Source organism: Brassica rapa, chromosome A03, assembly GCF_000309985.2.
Source record: "Brassica rapa cultivar Chiifu-401-42 chromosome A03, CAAS_Brap_v3.01, whole genome shotgun sequence".
Taxonomy (NCBI): domain Eukaryota; kingdom Viridiplantae; phylum Streptophyta; class Magnoliopsida; order Brassicales; family Brassicaceae; genus Brassica; species Brassica rapa.
In genome coordinates, this window is record NC_024797.2 from 14,666,831 (window position 1) to 14,694,422 (window position 27,592).

A 27,592-nucleotide genomic window follows, 5' to 3' on the forward strand; every position below is an offset into this window, starting at 1 on the left:
GACGGACAATGACAGCTGGTTTTCTTCCTCTGCAATCGTTACACTTGAGATCTGGTTTTATTAGTTATTACACAAATTTAAGATCTCTTAAAAATATCCCACTTGAGATAAACAATAAATAACAAAGCCTTTATTACAAATACTCATGCAAAAACACAAATAAATAATAAAAAACATTGCATTAACTTCTCACCCGCTGGTTCCACCTGCTGCGAGAGCTCCTAGCAGAGGAAAGAAACGGAAGGTTTTGAGTGTACTGTGCAGCGCACGGTGCTTCTCTCATTTCTTATCCTACGCCTCTCCGTCTTTCTTATCCTGCACCTCTCCGCCTTGTTCCTGTGTCTCATGGACGCTTCTTCTCCAAGCAAAAAAAATATCTATTGTCGTTGTTTCTCAGAATAGATTCTAGAGTTCCCGCATTGAATAATCGCGTTTGCGTTTCGCCAATTAGCGTTTTCCCGAAATGCTTTGGATCACGAGACTCTCTGCATTCTTCTCCGCCGCGATGGCGGTGATCGTCTTATCTCCGTCGCTGCAATCCTTCCCTCCCGCGGCGGCGATCCATTCCTCCGATCGTAGCTTAATCTCATCCTTCAGAAACTCCCCTCCCTTTCGCAACGCCGCCGACGAATGTCTCTCCTCCTCCGCCGCAGACTCCAACGTCTGCAACCCCTCCTTAGTCCACGTGGCGATCACACTCGACGTAACTTACCTCCGCGGCTCAATCGCAGCCGTCAATTCAATCCTCCAACACTCCTTATGCCCCGAGAGCGTCTTCTTCCACTTCATCGTCTCCTCCGAGACAAACCTGGAGTCTCTCGTGAGATCGACGTTTCAAGAATTAAAATTCAACGTTTACTATTTTGCCCCTGAGACGGTCCGCGGCTTGATCTCATCCTCCGTGAGACAGGCACTCGAGCAGCCTTTGAACTACGCTAGAAACTACCTCGCGGAGCTTCTCGAGGGGTGTGTTAACCGGGTCATATACTTGGACTCGGATCTTGTGGTGGTCGACGACATCGTGAAGCTCTGGAAAACGGGTTTGGGTTCGAGGGTTATCGGAGCTCCAGAGGTATTTTATATTCATCAATTTATTATTAAATACTTTATAATTTATTATTATAAGAATTTGCGTTCTTACAGTATTTTTTTTTTTTTTTTTGTAAAATGCATTCAACGTTCTTACAGTATTGCCACGCGAATTTCACTAAGTACTTCACGGGAGGGTTCTGGGCCGAGGAGAGATTCTCGGGTACGTTTCGAGGGAGGAGGAGGGCTTGTTACTTCAACACGGGAGTGATGGTGATTGATTTGAAGAAGTGGAGACGTGGAGCGTACACGAGACGGATCGAGAAGTGGATGGAGATTCAGAGAACGGAGAGGATCTACGAGCTGGGATCGCTTCCGCCGTTTCTGCTTGTTTTCGCCGGACACGTGGCGCCGATTTCGCATAGGTGGAACCAGCATGGGCTTGGTGGGGACAATGTTAGAGGGAGTTGTCGGGATTTGCATCCTGGTCCGGTGAGTTTGCTTCATTGGTCTGGTAGTGGGAAGCCGTGGTTAAGGCTTGACTCGAAACGGCCTTGTCCGTTAGATGCTCTATGGACGCCTTACGACTTGTATCTACACACACATTGACCAGCTGGTAATATTCTTAACATAAACTCTGTTCTTTTTTTTTTTCAGTTTAATTAATATACTTGTTTAATGTTTGTTTGTACATCAGTAGTTGAACCACTAATCACTGACTCTAAATGCTAGACTCATTTTGACAGTGTGTGGTTGTCTTTTGCTCGTTTGATTTTGAACACTTGTGAAGCTTAATGCTTTTGTGGCTATGGCATCATAGAATCTTGCAGGGAAGCTATAGATTGATTGCAAGATTAAAGCGTCTCTTGTTTTTTAATTGATAATATACCGGTGGTTCTTCTGTCGGTGGATGTATGCACAGTGGTGCCACTATGTAGGTTGTCTTCATCAAATGGCAGATGAGTGGCTCTGTCTGATGAATGTTCATCAGACCAAAAGGAAAACTCATCCCACTTATATTGAGCATTATTGTTTAAATTGTCTTTTTTCTTTTTGCAATATCATATGGTGCATTTAAATGAGAGATGACTGTTTGGCGATTTAAGAAGGACTTAAGCTTCTGATAGAGATATTTTGTGCTTTGTTAGTGACTTAGTGTCATATCTTTGTTTAAGAGGAGTGTGTTTAGCTACTAATTAGATAAATCAGAGTACTAAGATTAAGAGAAAAGTATAAATAAATAGACGTGTGATCAACTTTTTCTTGACCATCGCTATTAACGCAGCTACTTATTAGAGTTCAAGAGTTGATCTCTTTGATCTTGTGTTGCCATCTAAAAATATGTCTGACCCCACGTTCTCTTTTGTTCTTTATAAAAATGTTGAAAAGCAAAGGGTACCGATTCTTTTCGGACCACATTGTAAATTTGTAAGTGAAAATGGCTCTTAGAACCCAACCACTGGTTGGCTTGAGCCAGCTTGTTATATCCTAATAACATGTGGGCTGATTCTGATCATTATGTATTGTTTTAAGAAAAAAAATTAACTTCTAAAAAGGAATATAAATTAACTTTTTGATTGTTTTAAAGCAGCCATTTGGTGCTATACGAGGAGACTGGAGAGTAGAGGATGTTTCATCGATCTTGACCGGTTCGGTTTGGAAGAAAATCAAAGTTGCTTTTTGTTTGTAGAAGATGAACACCCTTCCCGGGTAAAATAGGTTTGGTTTAAGCGAAACCGGAGACACAATTGAGATGTGGGAACTTTATTTTAACGAGTGCTTTACCGGCTTGTCGGATCATTTTTGTTGGTGAGAAGAAAACAGAGTTAGGTTATTCATGTGGATGATATTTCGTTGTGTTTTATCAATAATGTTTTTTTACAAAATAGGTTTTTGGTATGTTGTGCAGATACTACTTGTATAGTGTTCCCTCACTGAAAAAGAACCATGTACCCAAATAGAGAAACAGATTAAGTTAATGGCTTATGTTCCCCAGTAGTCTCAGTTTCAACATGGCATGTTCCTCTATTAATGTCGGTCCAAAAACATAAACTGTCTAAAATAAATATTTTGATTACTCTTTTCCAAAACAAAAATAAGAATAAGGGCCCTTTTATTTTTCTCAGCTTGGCACCGTAAGGCCGGGCCTGGCCATGTTATAACCGAGACTACAAGTCTACAAGAGGAACATAAGCCGATCGGATCTTGCCAGGGGTTGGTGCATTGATGCCGAGAATACTGGCCATGTTGTAACTGAGACTACAAATCTACAAGGGAAACATAAGACATTATTAACCAAATCAATCTCTTTACTTGGGAACATGACTATTTTCGAAGAAACTGGCAAAATAAACTATAATGAAAATGTTTTTATTTTGAATTAATTGATCAGTTCTAAACATAATCGCCTTTATAATCGAAAAATATTGCTAAAAATTATATAATAAATCAAAAATAGAAAAAGCAATACCATCAATATTTTTTGATATACAAAAATTGAAATACAAAAACAATTTGGATATTATATTGTAACCCCTTTTACAAAGATAAAATAGACGTTCTAACTTATCTTAACTTATCTCATTCTTTCTCCCCTTACAACCCGGAGATGACGAGTGGATCTTGGTCAACGACATGGATATTTTTGAAACTATTCAAATACGATGAATTATTAATTTATGATTTTAATGGAATCATATATTTACATAGAATTTTCTAAAAAATTTATTATCTTATTATTTTATCGATTTGTGTCAAATTTTGAATCAGTTGAAACCGGTAAAGTTTATTAAATTATAGAAAAATATTAATTTATCGAATATTAATTCATAGAGATTCTACTGTACAACTTTTTTTTTAACCAAAAAAAAACCTACAACGAACATCACCAAACTCCAAAAAAATAACTAGCAAACAGACTTTCATTTTCAAAATACTCCCGCTGAGCCTGCTACATAGAACTGGGAGTATATGGGCCTATCTTGTGATCCAATTGTTATTTCTTTTGTGGGCTTTTAACATAATTTCCCGTTTCTTCACGATTGGATTCATTTTTGTTCAAAAACTAATTTTCAACTTTTATAATTGTAAAATGAGATTTGGTGATTGATCACAGCACATCCATAACCGCTTTATAGAGTTTCGTTGATGCACTGTAAAATTTGATTAGGGTTTGAACATGGCGTCGGAATCGCGATCGACGCCGATATCAGCATCATCGCCGGCGTCGTCTTCTTCGCCGAGCGGGAAACGAACAAGAGATCCGGAAGACGATGAGGTCTATCTCGATAACCTCCGCTCCCAAAAACGTTATCTCAGCGAGGTTTGTTGGCTTCTCGCTCGTTCTAATCGTTTGCCTATGTACTTCAATTGATTCAATTGTTTGCCATCTCTTTAGCTAATTGTATTGATTCTGGTTTCGATTGCAATGGCTTGGCGAATCATCTTCTTTGTTGTAGATAATGGCTTGCAGTTTAAACGGACTAACCGTCGGAGACTCAGTCTCCGTCAACATGTTAGACTCTCCTTCTCGCTCTGAGACCTTTCTTTCTCCCAACAACAACCACAGGTCTGTTTATGTGTATATATATATTATTTAGTTGAATGATCTTTAAGTGTGTGTGTTTTGTAAAATGCCAAAGAAGCAAGTTTAATAACTATCTCTGATGAGGAGCTTCATTCATGTGTGTGTTGATAACACAGGGATGACTTGCCGTTACAGTACTCTCCCATGTCTGAAGACTCGGATGAAGCCAGGTTCTGCGAGGACCCAATAACAAGCACTAGCTCATCCCAACCCGACAGCCGCCCTACTAGTCCTGTTTCGCCTTACCGATACCAAAGACCTCTTACTTCAACAGCCTCACACCATTTGTCAAATTCACATTCATGCCCTGCCTCCATGAGTACTAGTGCAACTCCACAGTCTCGCCAAAGAGGATCTGATACGGAAGGAAGGTTTCCGTCATCGCCTAGCGATATCTGCCATTCGAGTGACTTGAGAAGGACAGCTCTTCTCAGGTCTGTTCAAATGAGAACGCAGCCTTGTGGTATTGCTTCAAGTTCTGGGACAAGCAATGTTGACGGTGGTGAAGAGAGGATGTGCTTTAAGTCTATGGAAGAAGATAATAGAGGGGAAGATGTCTCTTATACTCAAGTCTCTGGTAAGAGCAAGTCTTGTAAAGCGTTGGACATGAGACTATGTGAACGATGATTTAAAGACTCTATTCTCTATCTTAAAAGACGTTTTTTTCCTTCGACATTTCCACATTATATATGTTGTGGATTGCAATGAAGAACACTCCACTAAAGTTTCTAATCTGGCTCATTGCATAGTTAGTTTAGTTAGGCTTTGGTCGTTTGGTGGATGTGGTTGAGATGATAAGCCGTCATCACATTCTTAAAACAGAAATCCAAAAGAGATAAGAAGACAAGCTTACAGATCCATTCATGATCTTGTTTATATAACCATTTATAAATCATTTTTGTAATCAGAATTTTAAAGACACCACCCTTTCTATACCTAAGCCAAATGTTACAAAAAAAAAAAAGTATAAAATTTGACGAATATTAAATCTACAAAAAAAAAACTTTCTCTAGTTTGAAATGATGAAAGTTTTAAAATAAAAATGTTTTTAAAAATGCATGTTTTAATTTTTCTAATGCAATTTTTATTAGATAATAATAATGAACTATAACTTTCAAAAATAATTGTACTTTTAAAATATTATTAGTTAAGAATTATTGGCATCGACAAAAAAGTTTAGAATTAAAGGAAATAGCTAATTCCAGAAAAGAGTATATTTATAATCAGATTTAATATTTCTTCTTAGTATATGTGAAACAGAATAACATTGAAATTTTAGGACCATAGAGTATTATTTAGCTTTAATGAGGGGTTTTAGAAAATATTTTTTCTCAAAAGGAAGTGTATTTTTCAAATTTGAAAACAAATTGACTCCAAATGGTGACCATATATTAGGGAACAACGATAAGAATAGATTTAATATTCTTCAAATTTTATACTAACTAGATTTTTTAACCGCGCTACGCGCGGATAAGATATTATATGTATTTCTCAATTCTAAAAAATAATGTATAATATTGTATTATATTATTTAAAGAATATAAAATAAGACCACATAATATAAATATATTTTTTATATTTTCTTTGTGAAAATCATTATGTTGTTTGATTGTTGTACTTAATTCACATATTTGCATAGATATTTGTGATAGATGAATAACTATATTTTTATTATCAGTAAATAATATATATTTATTATATAATATAAGAAAAATGGAATTATTTACTTTTTAACAAACTTGTCTCATGTTGGGGACTCGGTTATAGACATATCATATTCGAATGAAACATTTTTACACTTATCAATCTTCTTAACAATCAAGAAACAAATCTGAATATCAAAACAATATCTCATACGATCTCTTTGTGGAATAACTGCTCTGAAGAAATTGAATTTATGCATCAAAAAGGACTGGAAATGGATGTGCATATGTGTTATCTAAGTCAGCTTTACAAAAAACTATTTATAGTTCATATATCATTTATGTCCATCCTATTTTTTTGTCCATCATTTCTTAAACATCTTGAAATAAGTAATGCTAATTAATAATAAACTTTTTACTCACAAAATAAAAATCAAATTTGTCTAATTATCGCTTAATTTGTCTAACTGATATATGTATTTCTCAATTCTAAAAAATAATGTATAATATTGTATTACATTATTTAAAGAATATAAAATATGACTTCATAACATAAATATATTTTTTAAATTTTCTTTGTGGAAATCATTATGTTGTTTGATTGTTGTACGTGATTCACATATTTGCATAGATATTTGTGATAGATGAATAACTATATTTTTATTATCAGTAAATAATATATATTGATTATATAATATAAGAAAAATAAAATTATTTACTTTTTAAACAAACTTGTCTCATGTTGGAGACTCAGTTATAGACATATCATATTCGAAAGAGACATTTTTACAGTTATCAATTTTCTTAACATTGAAAAAACAAATCTACATATCAAAACAATATCTCATACGATCTATTTGTGGAATAACTACTCTGAAGAAATTGAATTTAAGCATCAAAAAGAACTGGAAATGGATGTGCAGATATGTTATCTAAGTCTGCTTCACAAAGTACTATTCATAGTTCATATATCATTAATGTCCATCTTATTTTTTTGTCCACCATTTCTTAAACATCTTGAAATAACTGATGCTAATTAATAATAAATTTTTTGCTGGAAAAAAATCAAATTTGTCTAATTATCGCTTAAATATTTTATTAATATGGTCTAAGAAGCTTTTAAGTGATTTCATAGTTTAATTTATTAGTTTTTTTTGTTAATTTTTAGAGGTTTTTGTATTTAAGATTTTTTTCCATATTAAGCTTCTATTTCTTTCACAGAATTGATATATATATATATATGTATATATATATCATAAAAATTACCATCAAATCAGTTTTACTTATTTATTATTTTGTTTTAACGAAAATACACTTTTTAAATAATTTAATTTAAAATAAAATTATATATTAATTTGCTGTATTTTAACAATTTCATTGATTTAATTAATTAGATTTGGTGGATAACTTAAAAAGTTTTCATATGAATCGGGGAAAGCAAACTTATGTTGTTATATTATATTTATTTTGTGTATATAGAATCTATATACAATGCTAGTGTAATAAAGAAAGAACATTATTTTTTTGTAACTTCAAAAAGATACATTATTACAATTTGAAATGAATCAAAATTGAATAAAATGGTAATTAAATATTTGTAAATCTAATTGTTTAGTTGGATTCTCATGAAAAAAAAAATCGATTGGTTAAACAAATGTTTCAAAATTTGTTGTGGTATTGTTTTGTCTATAAATTATAAAATTTATTGAATTAATATATTTAATTATTGCATCCTTAAATAATATTTTATTAAGACATTAGAAAAATATGTTTTGAGTTGTTTTGTCAAATTGTACAAAAATCTATGCTTTTTCATATTTGTAACTTCAAAAAGATACATTATGACAATTTGAAATTAATCAAAATTGAATAAAATGGTAATTAAATATTTGTAAATCTAATTTTTTTTATCTTGTTTAGTTGGATTCTCATGAAAAAAAATCGATAGGTTAAACAAATGTTTCAAAATTTGTTGTGTTATTGTTTTGTCTATAAATTACAAAATTTATTGAATTAATATATTTAATTATTACACCCTTAAATAATATTTTATTAAGACATTAGAGAAATATGTTTTGAGTTGTTTTGTCAAAATTTTACAAAAATCTATGCTTTTTCATATTTGTCACGAAAATTTATATGTTAAACTTACTTTTACAAAATTCTTAACTTTGTCACGAAAACAAAAATCTATGTTTTTTCATATTTGTCAACGTTCTCACACTTTCTAAGAATATATTAACTTAGCCACTTACTTTTTTTTTTTTACAAAACAAAGTATCGGAGTCTTGAAAGTTGAATTCATATTATTGTAAATGTACATAAAAGTTTGTGATTATATACTTAGTGGTTCTTTATATGTGTCCAAGAAAGTGTCAATGGCTTAGTGGTAACTGTCCTATATATATATCATACCAACCCGGGTTCGATTCTCACCTTCGCATTGTTTTTTTTATTTTTTACGAAAAATAAATGAGATGACATGGTAATTTCGGGTTCTCTGATTGGTTAATTTTTCTATCCTATGTGGACACCCTCTCCATGGCTTATATCCCCTTTTAGTATAGTATAGATTATGTGATTTTGTAGTCAAATTATTAACTACTAGATTTTTTAACCGCGCTACGCGCGGATAAGATATTATATGTATTTCACAATTCTAAAAAATAATGTATAATATTGTATTATATTATTTAAAGAATATAAAATAAGACTACATAACATAAATATATTTTTTATTTTTTCTTTGTGAAAATCATTATGTTGTTTGATTGTTGTACTTAATTCACATATTTGCATAGATATTTGTGATAGATGAGTAACTATATTTTTATTATCAGTAAATAATATATATTTATTATATAATATAAGAAAAATGAAATTATTTACTTTTTAACAAACTTGTCTCATGTTGGGGACTCGGTTATAGACATATCACATTCGAATGAAACATTTTTACACTTATCAATCTTCTTAACAATTAAGAAACAAATTTGAATATCAAAACAATATCTCATATGATCTCTTTGTGGAATAACTGCTCTGAAGAAATTGAATTTATGCATCAAAAAAGACTGGAAATGGATGTGCATATGTGTTATCTAAGTCAGCTTTAAAAAAAACTATTTATAGTTCATATATCATTTATGTCCATCCTATTTTTTTGTCCATCATTTCTTAAACATCTTGAAATAAGTAATGCTAATTAATAATAAACTTTTTGCTCACAAAATAAAAATCAAATTTGTTTAATTATCACTTAATTTGTCTAACTGATATATGTATTTCTCAATTCTAAAAAAATAATGTATAATATTGTAGGGATTTTTGCAAAATTGACCTACAACTTAAAGTCAAACACAAAACTAACCTCCCTTTTTTTTGAAAATTGGTTTTGCCCTATTCACCCCACAAGTTCAAATAATTTACGAAAATGCCATCAATTTTTTTTTTCTTTTTTTTTCGAAAATGACATTTTTACTCTCTCACCCTCATCATCTTCAAGTAATTACAAGATTGCCATTGTCATCAATACCACAACCACCATGAACAACCAATTTGAAGCTCTTAATGCTCCCAAAATCGATTTACCCTTCTTCTTTTTCCATTCTTGTGAACTAAACACAACATATCTCTCACTTTCTCTCAACAATGAGCTAAAAAAACCCAAGATTTTGATTCTAAAATTTTTATGGTTCATAGAGTCATAGAAGCTAACGATTATGGGTGGGTGACTTTCGTTTGTGATTCTGTGGGCTTGGAGAAGCCTTATGTATGCTAAGGAACTTATCTCACCAATTTAAGGTATGACATCGAGTTTTTTTCCAGATCTGTTCGTCAGACGACTTACTTGGGAAGTCGTCTGGCTGTAGACGACTTACCTTTCAGTCGTCTGGCTGTAGACGACTTACCTGGAAGTCGTCTGGTCAACGCAGAGGTTATTTTTGCAATTGACTTTGAAATCTGTAACCTGAGACGACTGAAAGTTAAGTCGTCTACTATTGTTTGGTTTCAAAAAAAATTCCAAAGAACCTAGACGACTTACATTTCAGTCGTCATAGGTTAGTTTTGCATTTGACTGGATAATTTCAGAAGTTTGACTTCCCCAGACGACTTACATTTCAGTCGTCTGGCAAAAATTAAAATAATAATATTTTTTAAAAGTAGACGACTTAAAGTTAAGTCGTCATAGGTTAGTTTTGCAATTGAAAAAAAAAACTTCAAGATTTAATTATACACAGACGACTTATAATTCAGTCGTCCACCAGACGACTTAATTGTAAGTCGTCCAGGACTTTTTTCCGAGATTCTGGTCAAACCTCGTAAATCCTGGACGACTTACATTTCAGTCGTCTCGTGGACGACTGAATTATAAGTCGTCTGTATATAATTAAATCTTGAAGTTTTTTTTTTCAATTGCAAAACTAACCTATGACGACTTAACTTTAAGTCGTCTACTTTTAAAAAAATATTATTATTTTAATTTTCACTAGACGACTGAAATGTAAGTCGTCCAAAAAGTCAAACTTCTGAAATAATCCAGTCAAATGCAAAACTAACCTCTGACGACTGAAATGTAAGTCGTCTAGCTTTTTTGGAGTTTTTTTTTAACCAAACAATAGTAGACGACTTAACTTTCAGTCGTCCAAAATAACAGATTTCAAAGTCAATTGCAAAAATAACCTCTGCGTTGACCAGACGACATATAGTTTAGTCGTCTAGACAACTTAGATTGAAGTCGTCCGCGTCTTCTCCACTAGTTTTTAAGTCTTCTACATTAGTTTTTGAATAACTTGTATTTTTAAGAGTGATAAGTAACTTCAAGATATGTAAAACTCATATTTACAAAATATGTTCTCTTCCTTAGTTTTACTAAATTTGACTAAGTTTTTCAATGCAAACTTATAAAAAATATGATATGCTTTGACTAGTTACTATTGTTTGTTTCCATCTCTTACCAACATTCTTGTTTATTATGATGAGAAAAAGGCCATTGGAGTTTATTATTGCATATGAGAGATCCAAAGATAAGAAAAAGGCTACTGAAGTCTATTATTTCATTGATTTGTAAATGTGTAAACACATTGTTAGCACATTTAATACATCTTGGAAAACATTATTACTGATTTTACAAAAAATTCACAACTAAAAGAGTATACATGCAATTCACAAAACAGACCACAAACAAAACTATTATAGATCATTCATCTACAAAGACAAGCTTGGATTCCACTTGAGTAGACAAGACCAGACAACTTTTAAGAAGTCCAGACGACTTCTAAGAAGTCCAGACGACTTCCAGGAAGTTCAGACGACTTTGCCAGAAGACTTTTAGGAAGTTCAGACGACTTCCAGACGACTTTACAGGAAGTCCAGACGACTTTTAGAAAGTCCAGACGACTTCCAGACGACTTCCAGACGACTTCCAGACGACTAACAAGTAAGTCGTCCCAGAAGTCTTCCAGATCTGAAAAACCTGCATTTTAAATCCAGATCTGAAAAACCTGCATATTCAAAAACGTTCAAATGGCTTAAAAACAGAAAAAATGAATGGAAGATTAGATAAATCTACCTTTACAGAACACACAAAAATACATATCAAAAAATAATTGATCTACCTTTAAATTAGTGGAAGATGAGTACCATCTAATTAAAAACCTACAAAAAAAAAATAGATTAGTAACAAAGACATGAGACAAAATTGAAAAATTCATATAAAGTTTGGTGTTTTCAAGTCAAAGAGATTAGAGTGGGTTTGGAGAGTTTTAGTTTGGGAAAAAGTAAGAACTTTATACAACAAGAAGTTACCAAATGAAGAAAAATCAGACATAAGAACTTACCAAAACGCTCAGAAAAATCCAGACAACTTCCTAGAAGTCCAGACGACTTCCTAGAAGTCCAGACGACTTCCTGGAAGTCCAGACGACTTCCTGGAAGTCCAGACGACTTCGTGGAAGTCCAGACGACTTTGTCAGAAGACTTCCAAGAAGTCCAGACGACTTCCAGACGACTTCCAGACGACTAACAGGTAAGTCGTCCCAGAAGTCTTCCAGATCTGAAAAACCTGCACATCAAATCCAGATCTGAAAAACCTGCATATCCAAAAACGTTCAAATGACTTAAAAATAGAGAAAATGAGTGGAAGATTAGATAAATCTACATTTATAGAACACACAAAAATACATATCTAAAATTAATAGATCTACCTCTAAATTAGTGGAAGATGAGTACCACTTGATTAAAAACCTGCAAAAGAGATAGATTAGTAAGAAATACATGAGACAAAACTGAAAAATTTATATAAAGTTTGGTGTTTTCAAGTCAAAGAGATTAGAGAGAGGTTGGAGAGTTTTAGAATGATGAACATTACATTTTTGTTGCAGCCATTTGAGAGGAGGAGAGAGAATGTGTAAATTTTTCTTTATATAGGGAGACAAAAAATCCAATTAGATTAAATATTTTTGACTCAGACGACTTCCTGGACGACTTACATTTCAGTCGTCTGGTGAAGAAATTAAAACAGACGACTTACATGTAAGTCGTCCAGAAGAGTTTAATATTTTTAGCGGGAAATTAAATATTTTTAGCGGGAAACTAAAATAGAAGACTTTCCAGACGACTTACAAGTAAGTCGTCTGGACGACTGAAATATACGTCGTCCGGGTAAATTATTCAACAGACGACTGAAACTTTCCAGACGACTTACAAGTAAGTCGTCTGGACGACTGAAATATACGTCGTCCGGGTAAATTATTCAACAGACGACTGAAATATAAGTCGTCCACACCCTAAACATAACCCCTAAACTTAATTATCTAATTAAACACTTCATAAAACCAAATCAAACTTGAAAAGTGTTTACTATACACAGAAATAAACACATATAAGTGAAAAGTAATTTTTGAAAAAAACATTTTAGTTTTCCAAAATCTAACCCTAACAATACATACAATACTACAACATATGTTTGCCAAACTCCTAAACCAAAGTATTTCATGATTCACTACTTCCACTCATCTATCTTCAAAACAAATCAATTTTATCATATCTTAATTTATATCAGTTAAAACTGTTTATAATTACTTGATTTTTATTTTTTAAGCATCAAAATATTTTTTTACAAGATTTATAAATTATTTTTAAAGTAAACTGGTACCAGACGACTTACACTTCAGTCGTCCAGACGACTTCCAACATCTCAGACGACTCAGACGATTTACTGGGGCTATATTCGTAAAAATGGCTTCTGTTTTTTTGTTTGGTCACAAGGGGCTGAGCTGTAATTTCACTAGGCTTTTAGGTTAGTTTTGCATTTGATTCAAGTTTGAGTATAGGTTTGGGATTAAAATCAAGTTGTGGGTTAGTTTTGGCAAAAACCCCAATATTGTATTACATTATTTAAAGAATATAAAATATGACTACATAACATAAATATACTTTTAAAATTTTCTTTATGAAAATCATTATGTTGTTTGATTGTTGTACTTGATTCACATATTTGCATAGATATTTGTGATAGAAGAATAACTATATTTTTATTATCAGTAAATAATATATATTGATTATATAATATAAGAAAAATAAAATTATTTACTTTTTAAACAAACTTGTTTCATGTTGGGGACTCGGTTATAGACATATCATATTCGAAGGAGACATTTTTACAGTTATCAATCTTCTTAACATTGAAAAAACAAATCTACATATCAAAACAATATCTCATATGATCTACTTGTGGAATAACTACTCTGAAGAAATTGAATTTAGGCATCAAAAAGGACTGGAAATGGATATGCAGATATGTTATCTAAGTCTGCTTCACAAAGTACTATTCATAGTTCATATATCATTAATGTCCATCCTATTTTTTTGTCCACCATTTCTTAAACATCTTGAAATAACCGATGCTAATTAATAATAAACTTTTGCTGGAAAAAAAATCAAATTTGTCTTATTATCACTTAAATATTTTATTAATATGGTCTAAGAAGCTTTTAAGTGATATCATAGTTTAATTTATTAGTTTATTTGTTACTTTTTAGAGGTTTTTGTATTTAAGATTTTTTTTCATATTAAACTTCTATTTCTTTCACAGAATTGATATATATATATATAACCATCAAATCAGTTTTACTTATTTATTATTTTGTTTGAACGAAAATACACTTTTTAAATAATTTAATTTAAAATAAAATTATATATTAATTTGCTGTATTTTAACAATTTCATTGATTTAATTAATTTGCTTTGGTGGATAACTTAAAAAGTTTTCATATGAATCTGGGAAACCAAGCTTATGTTGTTATATTATATTTATTTTGTGTATATAGAATCTATATATAATGTTAGTTTAATAAAGAAAGAACATTATTTTTTTTGTAACTTCAAAAAGATACATTATTACAATTTGAAATGAATCAAAATTGAATAAAATGGTAATTAAATATTTGTAAATCTAATTGTTTAGTTGGATTCTCATGAAAAAAAAAATCGATTGGTTAAACAAATGTTTTAAAAAAATTTGTGGTATTTTTTTGTCTATAAATTATAAAATTTATTGAATTAATATATTTAATTATTGCATCCTTAAATAATATTTTATTAAGACATTAGAAAAATATGTTTTGAGTTGTTTTGTCAAATTGTACAAAAATCTATGCTTTTTCATATTTGTAACTTCAAAAAGATACATTATGACAATTTGAAATTAAGCAAAATTGAATAAAATGGTAATTAAATATTTGTAAATCTAATTATTTTTTTTATCTTGTTTAGTTGGATTCTCATGAAAAAAATCGATAGGTTAAACAAATGTTTCAAAATTTGTTGTGTTATTGTTTTGTCTATAAATTGCAAAATTTATTGAATTAATATATTTAATTATTACACCCTTAAATAATATTTTATTAAGACATTAGAGAAGTTTATTTTAATTGTTTCCTATGCTTTTTCATATTTGTCACGAAAATTTATATGTTAAACTTACTTTTACAAAATTCTTAACTTTGTCACGAAAACAAAAATCTATGCTTTTTCATATTTGTCAACGTTCTCACACTTTCTAAGAATATATTAGCTTAGTCACTTACTTATTTTTTTTTACAAAACAAAGTATCGGAGTCTTGAAAGTTGAATTTATATTATTGTAAATGTACATAAGAGTTTGTGATTATATACTTAGTGGTTTTTGTATATGTGTCCAAGAATGTTTCAATGGCTTAGTGGTAACTGTCATATATATATATCATACTAACCCGGGTTCGATTCTCACCTTCGCATTGTTTTTTTTGTTTTTTACGAAAAGTAAATGAGATGACATGGCAATTTCGGGTTCTCTGATTGGTTGATTTTTCTATCCTATGTGGACACCCTCTCCATGGCTTATATCCCCCTTTTAGTATAGTATAGATGTGTCTCACTCCATTCCTCTATTTTCCTTATGTATATATGAAAAATGTGTGAAGAAATGATTTTCGTACCAGTTTTGATGAGGAATGAATTGACCAAATGTTCATACTTTTTATTAACTAAAAACAAGAAATTCAAATTCTAGTTATTTTTAACTGTGATATTTTTTTAAAAAAAATATTATTTAAAATTATTGTAGCAATCAACCAGGACCAAACTTATATAACAGGACCAAACTTGTATAAATATGTATATGAAGGAAGTTGCATTTTGTCTCAAAACCAAAAATATTATTTGATCACCATGTCTCTTGCAATTAGACTGATGGGCATGACACTCTCTATTCAAATCATTACATCTTTTCTCTTTGCCGCCACTGTCTCATCATCACCTCCCAGTGGCTTCACCATCGACTTATTCAAGCGTCGCCTCAATTCATCTTCTTCTCGAATCTATAATACTCAGCTCGGATCTCCTTACGCAGATACTCTCTTTGATACCTCCGTGTATCTTATGAAATTACAAATAGGTACTCCTCCTGTTGAGATCGAAGCTATCTTAGACACAGGAAGCGAGGTCGTCTGGACAGATTGTTTGCCTTGTCATAACTGCTTTAAACAAAGCGGTCCAGCATTCAACCCTTTAGATTCCTCGACCTACGAAGAGAAAATATGCGATGGCAGTCCTTGTCAGTATGAGATAGACTACACAGACCAAAGCTATACAAGAGGAACCTATGCAACCGAGACTGTCACGATCCAATCAACTTCAGGTCATTCCTATGTAATGCCTAAAACCACTATTGGATGTTCCCACAACGCCTCAGTCACGTTTCAAACAAGCGCTTCGGGCATTGTTGGTCTAAACTGGGGACCTTGGTCACTCGTCTCTCAGATGGGGGATGACATGCTAGGTCTCATGTCTTACTGCTTTTCCGGTGAGGGAACTAGTAAGCTCAACTTTGGAGGTAATGCTATTGTGTCAGGAGATGGAACTGTATCAGCCAATATGTTTAAGAAGGAGGAGGATCCCAATCAGTATTACCTAAACCTAGATGCGATCAGCGTTGGGAAGACTCGCATTGAGACACTGGGGACACCGTTTCACGCCTCAAACGGGAACATGATCATTGACTCTGGAACAACTTACACCTTCTTGCGCAAGACCTACTACAACAAAGTGAGGAAGGCAGTGGAAAACATTGTGAAGGCGGATCAAGAAGATTCCGGGGACAACTGGCTTTGCTACAAAACGAACAACATGGATATCTTTCCAGTGATCACAATGCATTTCCAAGGTGGTGTGGATCTTGTTTTGGATAAATACAATACGTATATGATCAGTGGAGAAACCATTTGTCTGATGATTTTATGTGATAGCCGGACACCAACTTTTGGTAATAGAGCACAAAACAATTTTTGGGTTGGTTATGATCCCTCTTCACTATTGGTTTCTTTTAAACCCACCAAGTGTTCTGCATTGTGGAGTTAGACAAGACAAACCAAGAGAGTCATTTTTCAATAATAAAGACCACATAGAATGGATTTGTTTATGTGAATGAGTTGTTGAGTCCCAATCATAATAAATCATTAATAACCTTTTAGATACAGCTCCATGCGTTACCTCCAAGAACTCATGCATCACTTTTCTCTCTCTTCATCCATTGATAATGTAGGAAGATGCACAACCTGTTGTAAAATCTTGTTCGAATTGAGGTTGGATTAACTACGATTGATTCACGTTTACAAATTTCTCCAACGCGTAAAGTCTATTTTCTCCAACTGCTTGTTTTTCCTTCAGTCTTATCTTCTTCTTCTTCTTTATTTTAAATTCACACACAAGACCTACTAGACCCACATTTACAGGGGCACATGCAGTGAAACATCGGTCTTGACCCCCAAATTTTTTGATGGTATAGTGTATTATTAAAACATTCAAAACAAAAACAAAAAAAGTTATTCGTACCCAAGTCTAAGATTTCTGCTCCGTCCAAATGTCTAAACCGAATTTTTACAAAATTGTGTGAAATTCATTATGCGAAGCTCATTATCACGACAGTAATTTATACCTTTTCATCAAGTGTTTGGAATTGGTGTAATTATAAATATTGAATAGTTGAATGATCTTTAAGTGTGTGTGTTTGTAAAATGCCAAAGAAGCAAGTCTCAACAAGCCCTGGTTTTAAGTTTTATGATTGTTCATTCATGTGTTGTAACGCAGGGATGACTTGCCACTACAGTACTCTCCCATGTCTGAAGACTCTGACGAAGTCTATAGATTCTGCGAGGACCCAATAACAAGAACTAGCTCATCCCAACCCGACAGCCGCCCTACTAGTCCTGTTTCACCTTACCGATACCAAAGACCTCTTACTTCAACAACCTCACACCATTCCTCAAATTCACATACACTCCCTGCCTCCATGAGCACTACTAGTACTACTCCACAGTCTCGCCAAAGAGGATCTGATACGGAAGGAAGGTTTCCCTCATCGCCTAGCGACATCTGCCATTCGAGTGACTTGAGAAGAAAGGCTCTTCTCAGGTCTGTTCAAATGAGAACACAACCTTGTGGTATTGCTTCAACTTCTGGGACAAGCAATGTTGACGGTGGTGAAGAGAGGATGTGCTTTAAGTCTATGGAAGAAGATATGTCTTATACTGAATTCTCTGGTAAGAGTAAGTCTTGTAAAGCATTGGACATGAGACTATGTGAACGATGATGAAATACTATTGTCTAGACGATTTTTTATTCTTATCCCCATTATAGATACGTTGTGGAGTGCAATGAAGAGCACTCCATTAAAGCTCTCATATCTCTATCAGTGCATTTGGTTGTGGATCCTTTCATCTTCAATCTCATGGAAGATGTTTCAGTAAAGTTTCTTGTCTGTCTCATTGCATAGTTAGTTTAGTTAGGCTTTGGTCGTTTGGTGGATGTGGTTGAGATGATAAGCCGTCATGACACTCTTAGAACAGAAATCCAAAAGCGATAAGAAGACGAGCTTACAGAGATCCATTTATGATCTTGCTTATATAACCATTTAAAGACACCACCCTTTCTAATACCATAAGCCAAATATTATTTACCAGAAACCAAACAATGAAAGTGGACCATGTACTTCAATCCCAAAGTAGTTGAGGAAACAGAGTAATAATGTTTCACTAGGGGACAGTTGATGGTCAGAAGAAATAGGGTATGGAGATAGAGGCATTGTTCAGTAGGGTCAGACTCAGAGAGACAAAAATTGATGGTTAAAAACACATAGGGTATGGAGATAGATGCTTTGTTCATCAGTGCAGAGAGACAGTTGAATGATCTCAAACCAAAAGGCACAAAAGGAGGGAACTGAGAAGGAGTAACAAGTGAAGTGAAGGGAGTTGCTAGAACTTACAGTTGACTTGGTTAAGATAAAACATAAAAGTCCTTGTGTTTGCTTGATATGTTAGTCTAAAAGTCTAGAATTAGTAGTATGGGTAACGAGTGGAGAATACAGAGATTACTATGCTGTTTTTTCTTGTATAAATATGTGCTATGGGATGTTGTGTGTAATATATGTGAAAAAAAAAAAACAGTTTCTCCCATCTTTTCTATGTATAAAAACGTTTTCCCTTATTCTTGAACTAGAGTGAACAACAAAGTGATGAAGACAGCTTTCAATTTCTTGCAATTTACAGCACGGTATCAGAGCCCCTGCTGATTATTGGAGCCTTGTTGAGCAAAACAGAATATACTCTCAAGCATATCAACCCCGAAGCTATACACGTCTGATTTGTCCGACATTGTATTAGAAATATACAATGTTGGAGACATCTGATGTATATAGCTTTGGGGTTGATATGCTTGAGAGTATATACCGTATTGTTCAACAAGGCTCCAAGGATCAGCGGGGGCGATTCAATGTTGGAGAAATCCGATGTTTATAGCTTTGGGATGACTATGCTTAAGAGTATATTCCATTACAGAGCAGCAAATTATCAATCACACCGTGGCGGTAGTCTTCTCAGCTTTGTAATAGTAACTACTCGTACGTACCATTACAATATTGATATCTTTTCTAATAACAAGTCATTTGAAAAGAACGCATTTGGTATATTCATAAAGTAACATGCATGGAGTGAACGAAACTGCCTCTCAAACAGTATACAGTGTTTGAAAAATTGAGATGATAGCCTAGTAATAGTTTGTTAATTGTGTTTGAGAAAAAAATCGGCTATCCTGCTTTTGAACATTATTAATACCACCACCAGATCGTGGCTTGGTCTATTCGCAGCTTCATCTTGGGCACAACAAAGTTCGATCTGTATGCATACAATGAACTTGGTTGTATACATGATAAAGCTGAGAATAGACATGTTGGTGACAAGGCTCAAAATCAGGACGGCGGAAATTCCTCGACCACAAGAATATAACTATTACAAGTACAACAACGTTAAGTTTCTCAGTGAAGAAGCTGCTGCAGCGTCGTCTCTTATGTTAAGATTGTTTTCTACTTAGTTAGTTAAAACGTTATCTCCATTACCATTACTTTCCTCAATAGTTTTTGTCATCTTCTTCTTCACATCATGTTTGCATAAAGTTTTGCAAATATATGTGATTATATATATAATTGAATGGTCTTTAAGTGGATGTAAAATGCCTAAATCAAGTATATAACAATCCCTAATCTTGAGTTTTTCTTCTTTTCTTTTAAGAGATTTTTTTTCATAAATATTTCTAGTGATAACACAGAGATGACTTGCCATTACAATACTCTCCCATGTCTGAAGGCTCTGACGAAGCCAGGTTCTGCGAGGACCGAACACGCACTAGCTCATCGCAACCTGAGAGCCGCCCTACTAGTCCTGTTTTACCATCAAGGTCAGGGCAAAGCAATGTTGATGGTGACGAGAGAATGCGCTTTAAGTCTATGGAAGAAGATAATAGAGCGGAAGATATCTCCCACACTCAGTTCATAAAAAAGATATCACGAACTCGGCCGACGTTTACAAGGTAAGAAACTAAAGAATCTCTCTTTGTTCGAAACTACTATGCTTAAGACCATAACAGAGCTTCAAACTATCAAGTTTTGTCACTCACACCGTGGCGATAGTCCTCTCGGCTTTATAAAACTAACTAATCATTACCAATACAAAAGTGATTAAAAAAAAAACTAAATAGTTAATGCGTTTGATATATTTATTATATAACAGTGCATGGAGAACATGGAGTGAACCCAACAACCAGAATCATCCAGCGTTTGAGGTATTGGGATGATTCTGTACAGAAACTTAGCGTAGTAATAGTTTGGTTCTTCTGGCTGAGGAATTTCAGCTGTCCTGGTTTTTAGGATTACCACTAACACGACTATTTTGTATGCAGCATAGTCTGATTTGTATCCATTTCAACAAACAATTGAGATGCTTACATATCAGACTTTGTTGTGTACAAGATAAATCTGTGAATAAACCAAAAGACAGACGTGTTGGTGGTATTATGCTCAAAGACATGACATCAGAAATTCTTCAACCACACGAACCAAATTATTACTACGCTAGAGACAACATTAGTGGTGAACTCTTCTCTTACCAGAAAAAGTAATCAAAATTAGTAAAAGAGTGTAGAAGATTATATGAGAGTATTTTAAAAATGTTGAGAAACTATTGTTACACATGTCTTTATTTTAAGGATACATGTCACTTTGAAGCATTTTATTTTTAATAGATGATTTAATTATTTTAAATTACTAATACAATAAACTAAGCATGAGAAACCCATGAATCCACATGCTCTAAGTTTCTCGGCCAAGAAGCTGCTGCAGGCAGTGAGATCAGTATAACTGCCGTGTTGCTTGAATTTTTAAACAATGAATAAACATTATTATTATTATTAATGTTATTTTCCATAGAGTTTGTGAGAAAGGGAAGATTTGGGTTTACAAAGGTGTTATCATAGTCCGTGACTCACAAGCAACATTGTTTACATCATGTGAAGAGGCAACAGCTAATCTTCTACTTCTTCCTCTTCAGTCTTCAGCACTACGCTGAAGCTTATTGAAAGACCTTTCTGCCCATGCGTTTGTATTGTAGAGCACGTGCTTGTCAAGTGCATATCCAGGTTTGCAAACGTACTCCACAATGTAATCCGCGACTACACAAGGTATCTCATGGCGTATGAACTCCTGTACCCAGACGTTATCGCGTGGCATCCCAGGACTTATCAACGCAAAATCAGTGTTCTGATTCAAGAAACGCGTGTAAGGCGGTGCGGTTGCTAGTATGGTACCATCCCCAGCTTTCACAGCTCGCTTCAACGTATCCTGATCAGAGTGAGAGACAAAAATTAAAGACATCCAAGAACCAAGAACAAACGTTCCTCTAGTGTTCAACTGTGTCATCAGTATTGTGGTGTTACTTACCAATGAAGGGACGGCGCAGTCACCGTATACAACAACGCGCAATCCATGTAAAGCACCATGTCCTGTTTGCTCCTTGACGAGCCGCCATTTCCTTGGGGACTCAAGGCTTATTGAACCGTCAGCGCTAAGACCAGTACCGTGCCATTCATAAGGCTCCTCTGGTAGTAGCTTCCCAGCTTCCTTTGAATCAGCCACATAATCAGTCTTCAGAATCCAACTGCATTAAACAAAGTGATGAGTAAAAGATGTAAGGAAACAGTTCCTATCAAAATAAAATCTAGCAAACTGTTTGAAAATCCTTATCAAAAGGTCTTAGTGTGTGACACAATAAAGAGGATGTATAGGGCTGAAGAGATCAATAAACAAGTTGATTTAAAGGATTAATTTGTACCTTCCAGAAGCAGCAGCAGCGAAGAACTTTTCAGTCCTACGGATTTCAGGAGCAATGAAGTGTGTAGCTTGATAAGACCACTGATGAGAATCCCTGCAGCATTTGCCATTTAAAAGCCTAAGGATCTTCTGATACTCCTTTCTCTGGACCTTAGGACCACTGACTATAAAATGCTTGGGTTCCTGTCTTTGCTCCTGTAAAGCTTTTTTACTAGAACTAAGCTGCTTAGACTCTTTAGCAGTCTTTGCACCCGTTTTAGCAGTCTTTGCAGCTTTCTTTTTTGGGCGTTTGTCTATACCAGGTCCAGATTTGTTATCCACTTCAGTGCTCTCCTTCTCTTCTGCAGAGTTGTCCTCTATGTCTTTCATCACAGTGTCGGATGCTTTAGCGCCACGTTCCTTTTTAGATTTTTTAGACTTCTTGACACTTGATGATCCTACTTCAACTGTAGAAGAACTTTCTTTCTCTCCACTTTGAAGGCTACTTCTTTCTACAGCAGGCTCCTTTCTGTTTTTACGCTTATTCTTAGGAACCTCCAATTGCATGGCAGCATTACTTAGATCCTTCGCTGCTGTCTCCTTTCTTGTTAATGGTTTCCTTGCAATAGGGCTTTGGGTTCTATCAGAACTGACATCCTCAGGTTTCTTATCCACTGCTGCATCCTCTTTCACTTCTGCAGAGTTCATCACTGTATCATTCATCACAGTATCGTTTGCTTCAGTCTCATCGTCTGTTTTAGATTTTTTTGTCTTTTTGACATTGGCCTTATCAGATTCGACTGCAGAAGAACTTCTTTTCTTCCCACTTTGAAGCCGGGTTTTTCCAACAGTGGCCTCCTTCCTGCGTTTACCATTATCCTTATCAACCCCTGGTTGCACTGCAGCATCGCTTGGATCCTTAGTTTCAGCGCCAGTTCTTACTGATGTGTCTCCTGCAGCTGGGCTTTGATCTCCACCAGAACTGACCTTCCCAGATTCATTTTCCAATACTGTAATATCTTCCATCACAGTATCGTTTGCTTTGGCGTCATCTTCTTTTCTAGATTTTTTGGTCTTCTTGACACCAGAATCTGCTGCTTCAGCTCTAGACGAACTTCCTTTCTTCTCACTCATGCGTTCATTTATACTCTTACTGATCTCTAACTGTAATGCACCATCACTTGGATCTTTAGTTGGAACTTCAGCAAGCTCTGATTCTAGCATTTTAATTTCCACCTCTGCACCAGCTTCCTCCGGGGTCTTAACCTGCTGCTTATCAGAGTCAATTCTATCAAGGGCTTCAGACTCTGAGACACTACCTTTCGCCATTTCTGGCACAGCCTCAGCATTTAGGACAGGACTTGGTATCTCTTTCTGATTGCTATCATCTGTCGCCAGCTCCGAAACGTTTCCTTTGATTAGACCATCACTGTGCTCGTCCTTTGGGGTAGGTTCGCTCAAGTAAATAGATCCCTTTTGGCTAATGGGGTTCTTTTTCCTGCCTCTGGTGCCTAGACTCTTTCTTGGAGCTGTTTTCTTCTTAGGCGGCTCTGTTTCTACAGGAGAGGTGCTAGATCTCATCATCACAGGCTCCGCTACGGATCTTTCATCTAATCCACCCTTTAAAATCTCTGCAGTCCAAGTATCAGCTTCCTTTAACACAACACTTGAACTGCATAGCCTAGTTGCTGAATCACTCACATCCAACTTGTGTGCAACTTCCTCACCTTCAGTGTTGTCATTGATGTTTGGCACAACCTTAAGGTTTTGTTTTGGTGAACCTGATCTTGGTTCCTGCAACAACATATTCCCCACCATTGGCTCAATCGATGATCTCTCCGGTATCTCATCCGGTGCGCACTTGGAAATAATATTCTCCGCAGTTGACATAGCAGGTGGTGAACCTTTGCTACTGACAGAACCATCTGTAAGTTTCACCTGAGGCAACAACGGAGTGGACTCCTCGCCATGCAACGTATCAGTCTTATCAAGATCCTCAAAGAGTGTTTTTCTTTCCACGGAAGAACTTGACTTTGATGCAGAGATGTTAAAGGCAGTCGAAGCTTTTAGGGCCCTGTCATCCATTCTTAAGGTACCGTTTTGGCAACTTGACTCGTTTCCCAAGGTACTTGTTTCTGATGATCTCTGAAGCGTTTTCCTTGAATAAGTGGCTAGAGAAGAATGCCTTCTGATACTCACGTTAATAGGTGTTAAGTCATCAGTCTCCATTTTGCCCATCCCCCTCTCAGAAGCCTTGTTGACTGGAACAGGGGACGCATAAGTAGAAGTATTCTGAAATGTGCCTGCGCTCTGCTGAGCAGTAACTGGATCAGTAGAGACCGTGGCTTCCATCTTCTTCGGAGTTAACCAATCCTCTTTCGACGTATTGCATCGTGATGAACCACCCTGTTCGTCTAAATTTGTTTGAACAACCGGGATATCTTTTCCTCTCGACTTCGACATTTCAACTGCAGACACAGCACTGACCCTAAGACCAAGAGGACTGGTGTTCGCACGCTTTGCAGAGGCATCTTCTGCTTCGTCCTCAGAATCCCGAGCTGAAGCCTCCATCATCTCCAGCTCATGGCCACTGAGAAAAGAGAAAATGGTCATTTTATACTAGGAGTATTTATTTCTCATATTTACATAACCTGAATAGTAACTTACAAATCAAACTGAAATGAGCATGGTCCATAAAACCCATTTCTTTTGATGAATAAGAGAGACTATGCCGACTTTGTAGAATTGCCATTTTGGGATAGATATAGATGTGTTGAAAATTTACCTTATCTCGTAGTCAACCTCAGGAAGGAGCTTCCAATTCTTTAAGCTGAAAATAAGAAAAACATACTGTAAGAATCATCATCGCCATTAACCAACCAAAAAAAGGAAAAAAGTAAGAAGAAAACTCATGAATGTCTCTCACCAGTCCTCTAACCACCGGTGGTTCACTAACTTAATCCTCTTCATTCGCTTAGCTAGCTCATACTTTTCTCCTGACAAGAAAGAAAGACTCCAATCAAATGTTTATTCCCTATTTCACCCAAAAGAAGAGAACACATAACGCCAATGTCTGTTACCCTCAAACTTGTAGCATATAAGATGGGTGACTCGGTTAGCAACAAGCGGCTTCGAGAACTGCCCACCCATCAAATCAACCATTGTCTAGCGAAAAACAACTTTCATTAGATAAATCACATTAAGCCAAACCCCACACAACAAAGGTGAAGAAGAACACACCATAATGTCTTCTCTATCTTGACGTTGGTACCCAGTCAAGCACACAATTAAGCTTTTGGCACCTGGAATCCCGTCCAACTCTCTAAGAGGCGTATACAGAACCTGCCAAATTATTCAACAAACAAAAAGATAAAAACCCTTCAATTAACATTATCACTAAATAAAATATCTGACTAATCATCGACAGATACTGACCGAATTGGCATCAATAAGCATTCCAGCGTCGAAACTGTGATGAACCCACGAACCAGTGACAACCACTTTCCCACTGCTTCGAGCAGCGACACAAACCGGATCATCCTAATTAGATGTATCCCCCAAAAAAGATTAGAACTTTGCCAACAACACAGGATAATAGTTAATAGAGAACTTAAAGACTTACATAAACAAGCTTGTCTACAATGAGGTGAGTGTACTCTTGACTGTATTGGCCAGCATCAACACCACCGCCACTCATAAGCTTCGATCGTACCTGTAGTGAGATTACAGCATAATTAACAAAAATGGATCAATCAGAAACCCTTGAAATGGAGATAGAGAAATTACCGTGTTCGCATCGGTGGGATTGAATCCGACGAGGGCGAATCGAACACCCGAGAACGTCATGCAAGGAAGACCCGACTCCATCTTCACTTTCTTTGCTCTGTGTGAAATTAGGGTTTCAGTGTGCAGAAATCGAAGATAGGATTTGAACAGAGAGAGAGAGTCTCGAGGAAGCTTTTAATTTTGGGCGAAATTGAAAAAAATTATGATTCGGCGGGAGAAAGCAAAACTGGCGACGTTTACACAAGAGTTACTTTAAAATTGGGAAAGTGGATAAATAATCATTTAAAATAATAAAATAATAAAAATAATATGTTTTTTTATGTTTTCGAATTCTACGTTTTCCAATTTGAATAAACTTTTTTTGAATTTTTTTTTTCAAAATTTCTTTTTGAAAATCAAAAATTATGTTTAAAACTATTTTCTTTTAAAATAATTATATTTTCTAAGTATTTATTTATATATTTATTAGAATCCTAAATTTCATATTTAAAAAACATACTCCACCTTTCAACTATAAACCCTAAATCTAAATTAGTAAATCCTAATGGTATAAATGTATTGTATCTTTCACTAAAAGTGAAAATAACATTGGTTTGTGTAAACATGAAAAATGGTATCATGAATAGTAGTTTGTGCAAACATGAAAAGTTATACCATGAATTTGGTATTTGTGGCAATTTCTCTATATTAAAATAGTCAGATAGTTTAATATTACTTAACCATACATATTAATAATTCATGTTGTCTATATAGAAGTTAAGAACTTAGAAGACTTATGATTTATGAAAGGTAAGATGAACAAACCGCATATGACATATATAATTAAGCTCGGTTTGGAAAATTGATTTTAGTTGATTCAGCCAACCATCTAATCTTAATATATACTAGATTTTGACCCGTGCTTGAAAGCGTGGATTATTTCGGAATGAATAAAAAATTTATATGAACTTTTATATAAGATATTGTATAGTTTTGAACAAATATTTCTGGAAAAAAACTAAATCAAAACCAAATCTAATTCATAAATAACTGAATCTTATAGTTATGTAAGGAATAAGACCGAAAATGAATCAGAACTAATCCGTGAATTGAAAGAATATCCAAATTAAAAATAAAATTACATATCTAGAAATATTTATTATAAAGCAATAGAATCGGCAAAAACACAATAAATTAGTTTAACACAATAATGTTTTATCTGGGTTCGGTATCAAGATCTGGTTAGATTTTTTTATATCAATATATGGTTAGTTAAATATCGTTTTGTTCTAAAAGTTATTTAATCTTTCAGATGGCATCTGGTTGAATCAAACGAAATTAATATGTCTAATGAATAAAATAAACTTGTATGATCATGCAGGGGATATATATGTT

General features: G+C 34.4%; 5 protein-coding genes across 9 annotated transcripts; 4 read left to right on the forward strand and 1 right to left on the reverse strand.

Annotated features, from left to right (window-relative positions):
* The first annotated feature begins 21 nt into the window (after positions 1–21).
* On the forward strand, positions 22–3,027 carry LOC103828935 (probable galacturonosyltransferase-like 6). Of its 5 annotated transcripts, none has more exons than XM_033286187.1 (3): positions 22–1,072; positions 1,189–1,645; positions 1,776–2,203. In XM_033286187.1, the coding sequence occupies exons 1-2, from the start codon at positions 464–466 to the stop codon at positions 1,636–1,638; spliced, it is 1,059 nt and encodes a 352-aa protein (XP_033142078.1). In that variant the 5' UTR covers positions 22–463; the 3' UTR covers positions 1,639–1,645; positions 1,776–2,203. The 5 variants fall into 5 exon arrangements, with proteins under 5 accessions (XP_033142078.1, XP_009102818.1, XP_033142079.1 ...); XM_009104570.3 differs by having other exon boundaries at positions 1,850–2,203; XM_033286188.1 differs by having other exon boundaries at positions 1,860–2,203.
* Positions 3,028–3,848: 821 nt separating this feature from the next.
* LOC103828936 lies at positions 3,849–5,347 on the forward strand. The gene is made up of 3 exons (XM_009104571.3): positions 3,849–4,351; positions 4,488–4,597; positions 4,732–5,347. Exons 1-3 carry the CDS (start codon positions 4,208–4,210, stop codon positions 5,240–5,242), a joined length of 765 nt encoding a protein of 254 aa, XP_009102819.1. The 5' UTR covers positions 3,849–4,207; the 3' UTR covers positions 5,243–5,347.
* A 10,180-nt stretch (positions 5,348–15,527) lies between these two features.
* Positions 15,528–17,275, forward strand: LOC103828937 (aspartic proteinase CDR1-like). The gene has a single exon (XM_009104572.2). It carries the CDS (start codon positions 15,970–15,972, stop codon positions 17,155–17,157), a length of 1,188 nt encoding a protein of 395 aa, XP_009102820.2. The 5' UTR covers positions 15,528–15,969; the 3' UTR covers positions 17,158–17,275.
* Positions 17,276–17,914: 639 nt separating this feature from the next.
* LOC103829095 lies at positions 17,915–18,571 on the forward strand. Its single transcript, XM_018652889.2, has 2 exons — positions 17,915–18,318; positions 18,436–18,571. Exons 1-2 carry the CDS (start codon positions 17,915–17,917, stop codon positions 18,569–18,571), a joined length of 540 nt encoding a protein of 179 aa, XP_018508405.2.
* A 1,784-nt stretch (positions 18,572–20,355) lies between these two features.
* LOC103828938 (BRCT domain-containing protein At4g02110) lies at positions 20,356–26,434 on the reverse strand. Its single transcript, XM_009104573.3, has 10 exons — positions 26,219–26,434; positions 26,055–26,144; positions 25,868–25,972; positions 25,673–25,774; positions 25,513–25,597; positions 25,359–25,428; positions 25,218–25,262; positions 22,455–25,022; positions 22,064–22,280; positions 20,356–21,964 (listed from the first exon to the last, which is right to left on the reverse strand). Exons 1-10 carry the CDS (start codon positions 26,297–26,299, stop codon positions 21,671–21,673), a joined length of 3,657 nt encoding a protein of 1,218 aa, XP_009102821.1. The 5' UTR covers positions 26,300–26,434; the 3' UTR covers positions 20,356–21,670.
* Positions 26,435–27,592: the final 1,158 nt, after the last annotated feature.

Excerpts from the sequence above, each read along its gene's own strand:
- LOC103828935 (XM_033286187.1), top strand. The coding sequence starts at position 464 with ATGCTTTGGATCACGAGACTCTCTGCATTCTTCTCCGCCGCGATGGCG. Across the intron at positions 1,073-1,188 it reads GGGTTATCGGAGCTCCAGAG|TATTGCCACGCGAATTTCAC; the intron begins GTATTTTATATT and ends ACGTTCTTACAG.
- LOC103828938 (XM_009104573.3), bottom strand. The coding sequence starts at position 26,299 with ATGGAGTCGGGTCTTCCTTGCATGACGTTCTCGGGTGTTCGATTCGCC. Across the intron at positions 25,023-25,217 it reads GAGGTTGACTACGAGATAAG|TGGCCATGAGCTGGAGATGA; the intron begins GTAAATTTTCAA and ends CTCTTTTCTCAG. Across the intron at positions 21,965-22,063 it reads ACTGCGCCGTCCCTTCATTG|GATACGTTGAAGCGAGCTGT; the intron begins GTAAGTAACACC and ends CACTCTGATCAG.
- LOC103829095 (XM_018652889.2), top strand. The coding sequence starts at position 17,915 with ATGTCTGAAGACTCTGACGAAGTCTATAGATTCTGCGAGGACCCAATA. Across the intron at positions 18,319-18,435 it reads AAGTCTATGGAAGAAGATAT|ATACGTTGTGGAGTGCAATG; the intron begins GTCTTATACTGA and ends TCCCCATTATAG.
- LOC103828937 (XM_009104572.2), top strand. The coding sequence starts at position 15,970 with ATGTCTCTTGCAATTAGACTGATGGGCATGACACTCTCTATTCAAATC.
- LOC103828936 (XM_009104571.3), top strand. The coding sequence starts at position 4,208 with ATGGCGTCGGAATCGCGATCGACGCCGATATCAGCATCATCGCCGGCG. Across the intron at positions 4,352-4,487 it reads AAAAACGTTATCTCAGCGAG|ATAATGGCTTGCAGTTTAAA; the intron begins GTTTGTTGGCTT and ends TCTTTGTTGTAG. Across the intron at positions 4,598-4,731 it reads TCTCCCAACAACAACCACAG|GGATGACTTGCCGTTACAGT; the intron begins GTCTGTTTATGT and ends TTGATAACACAG.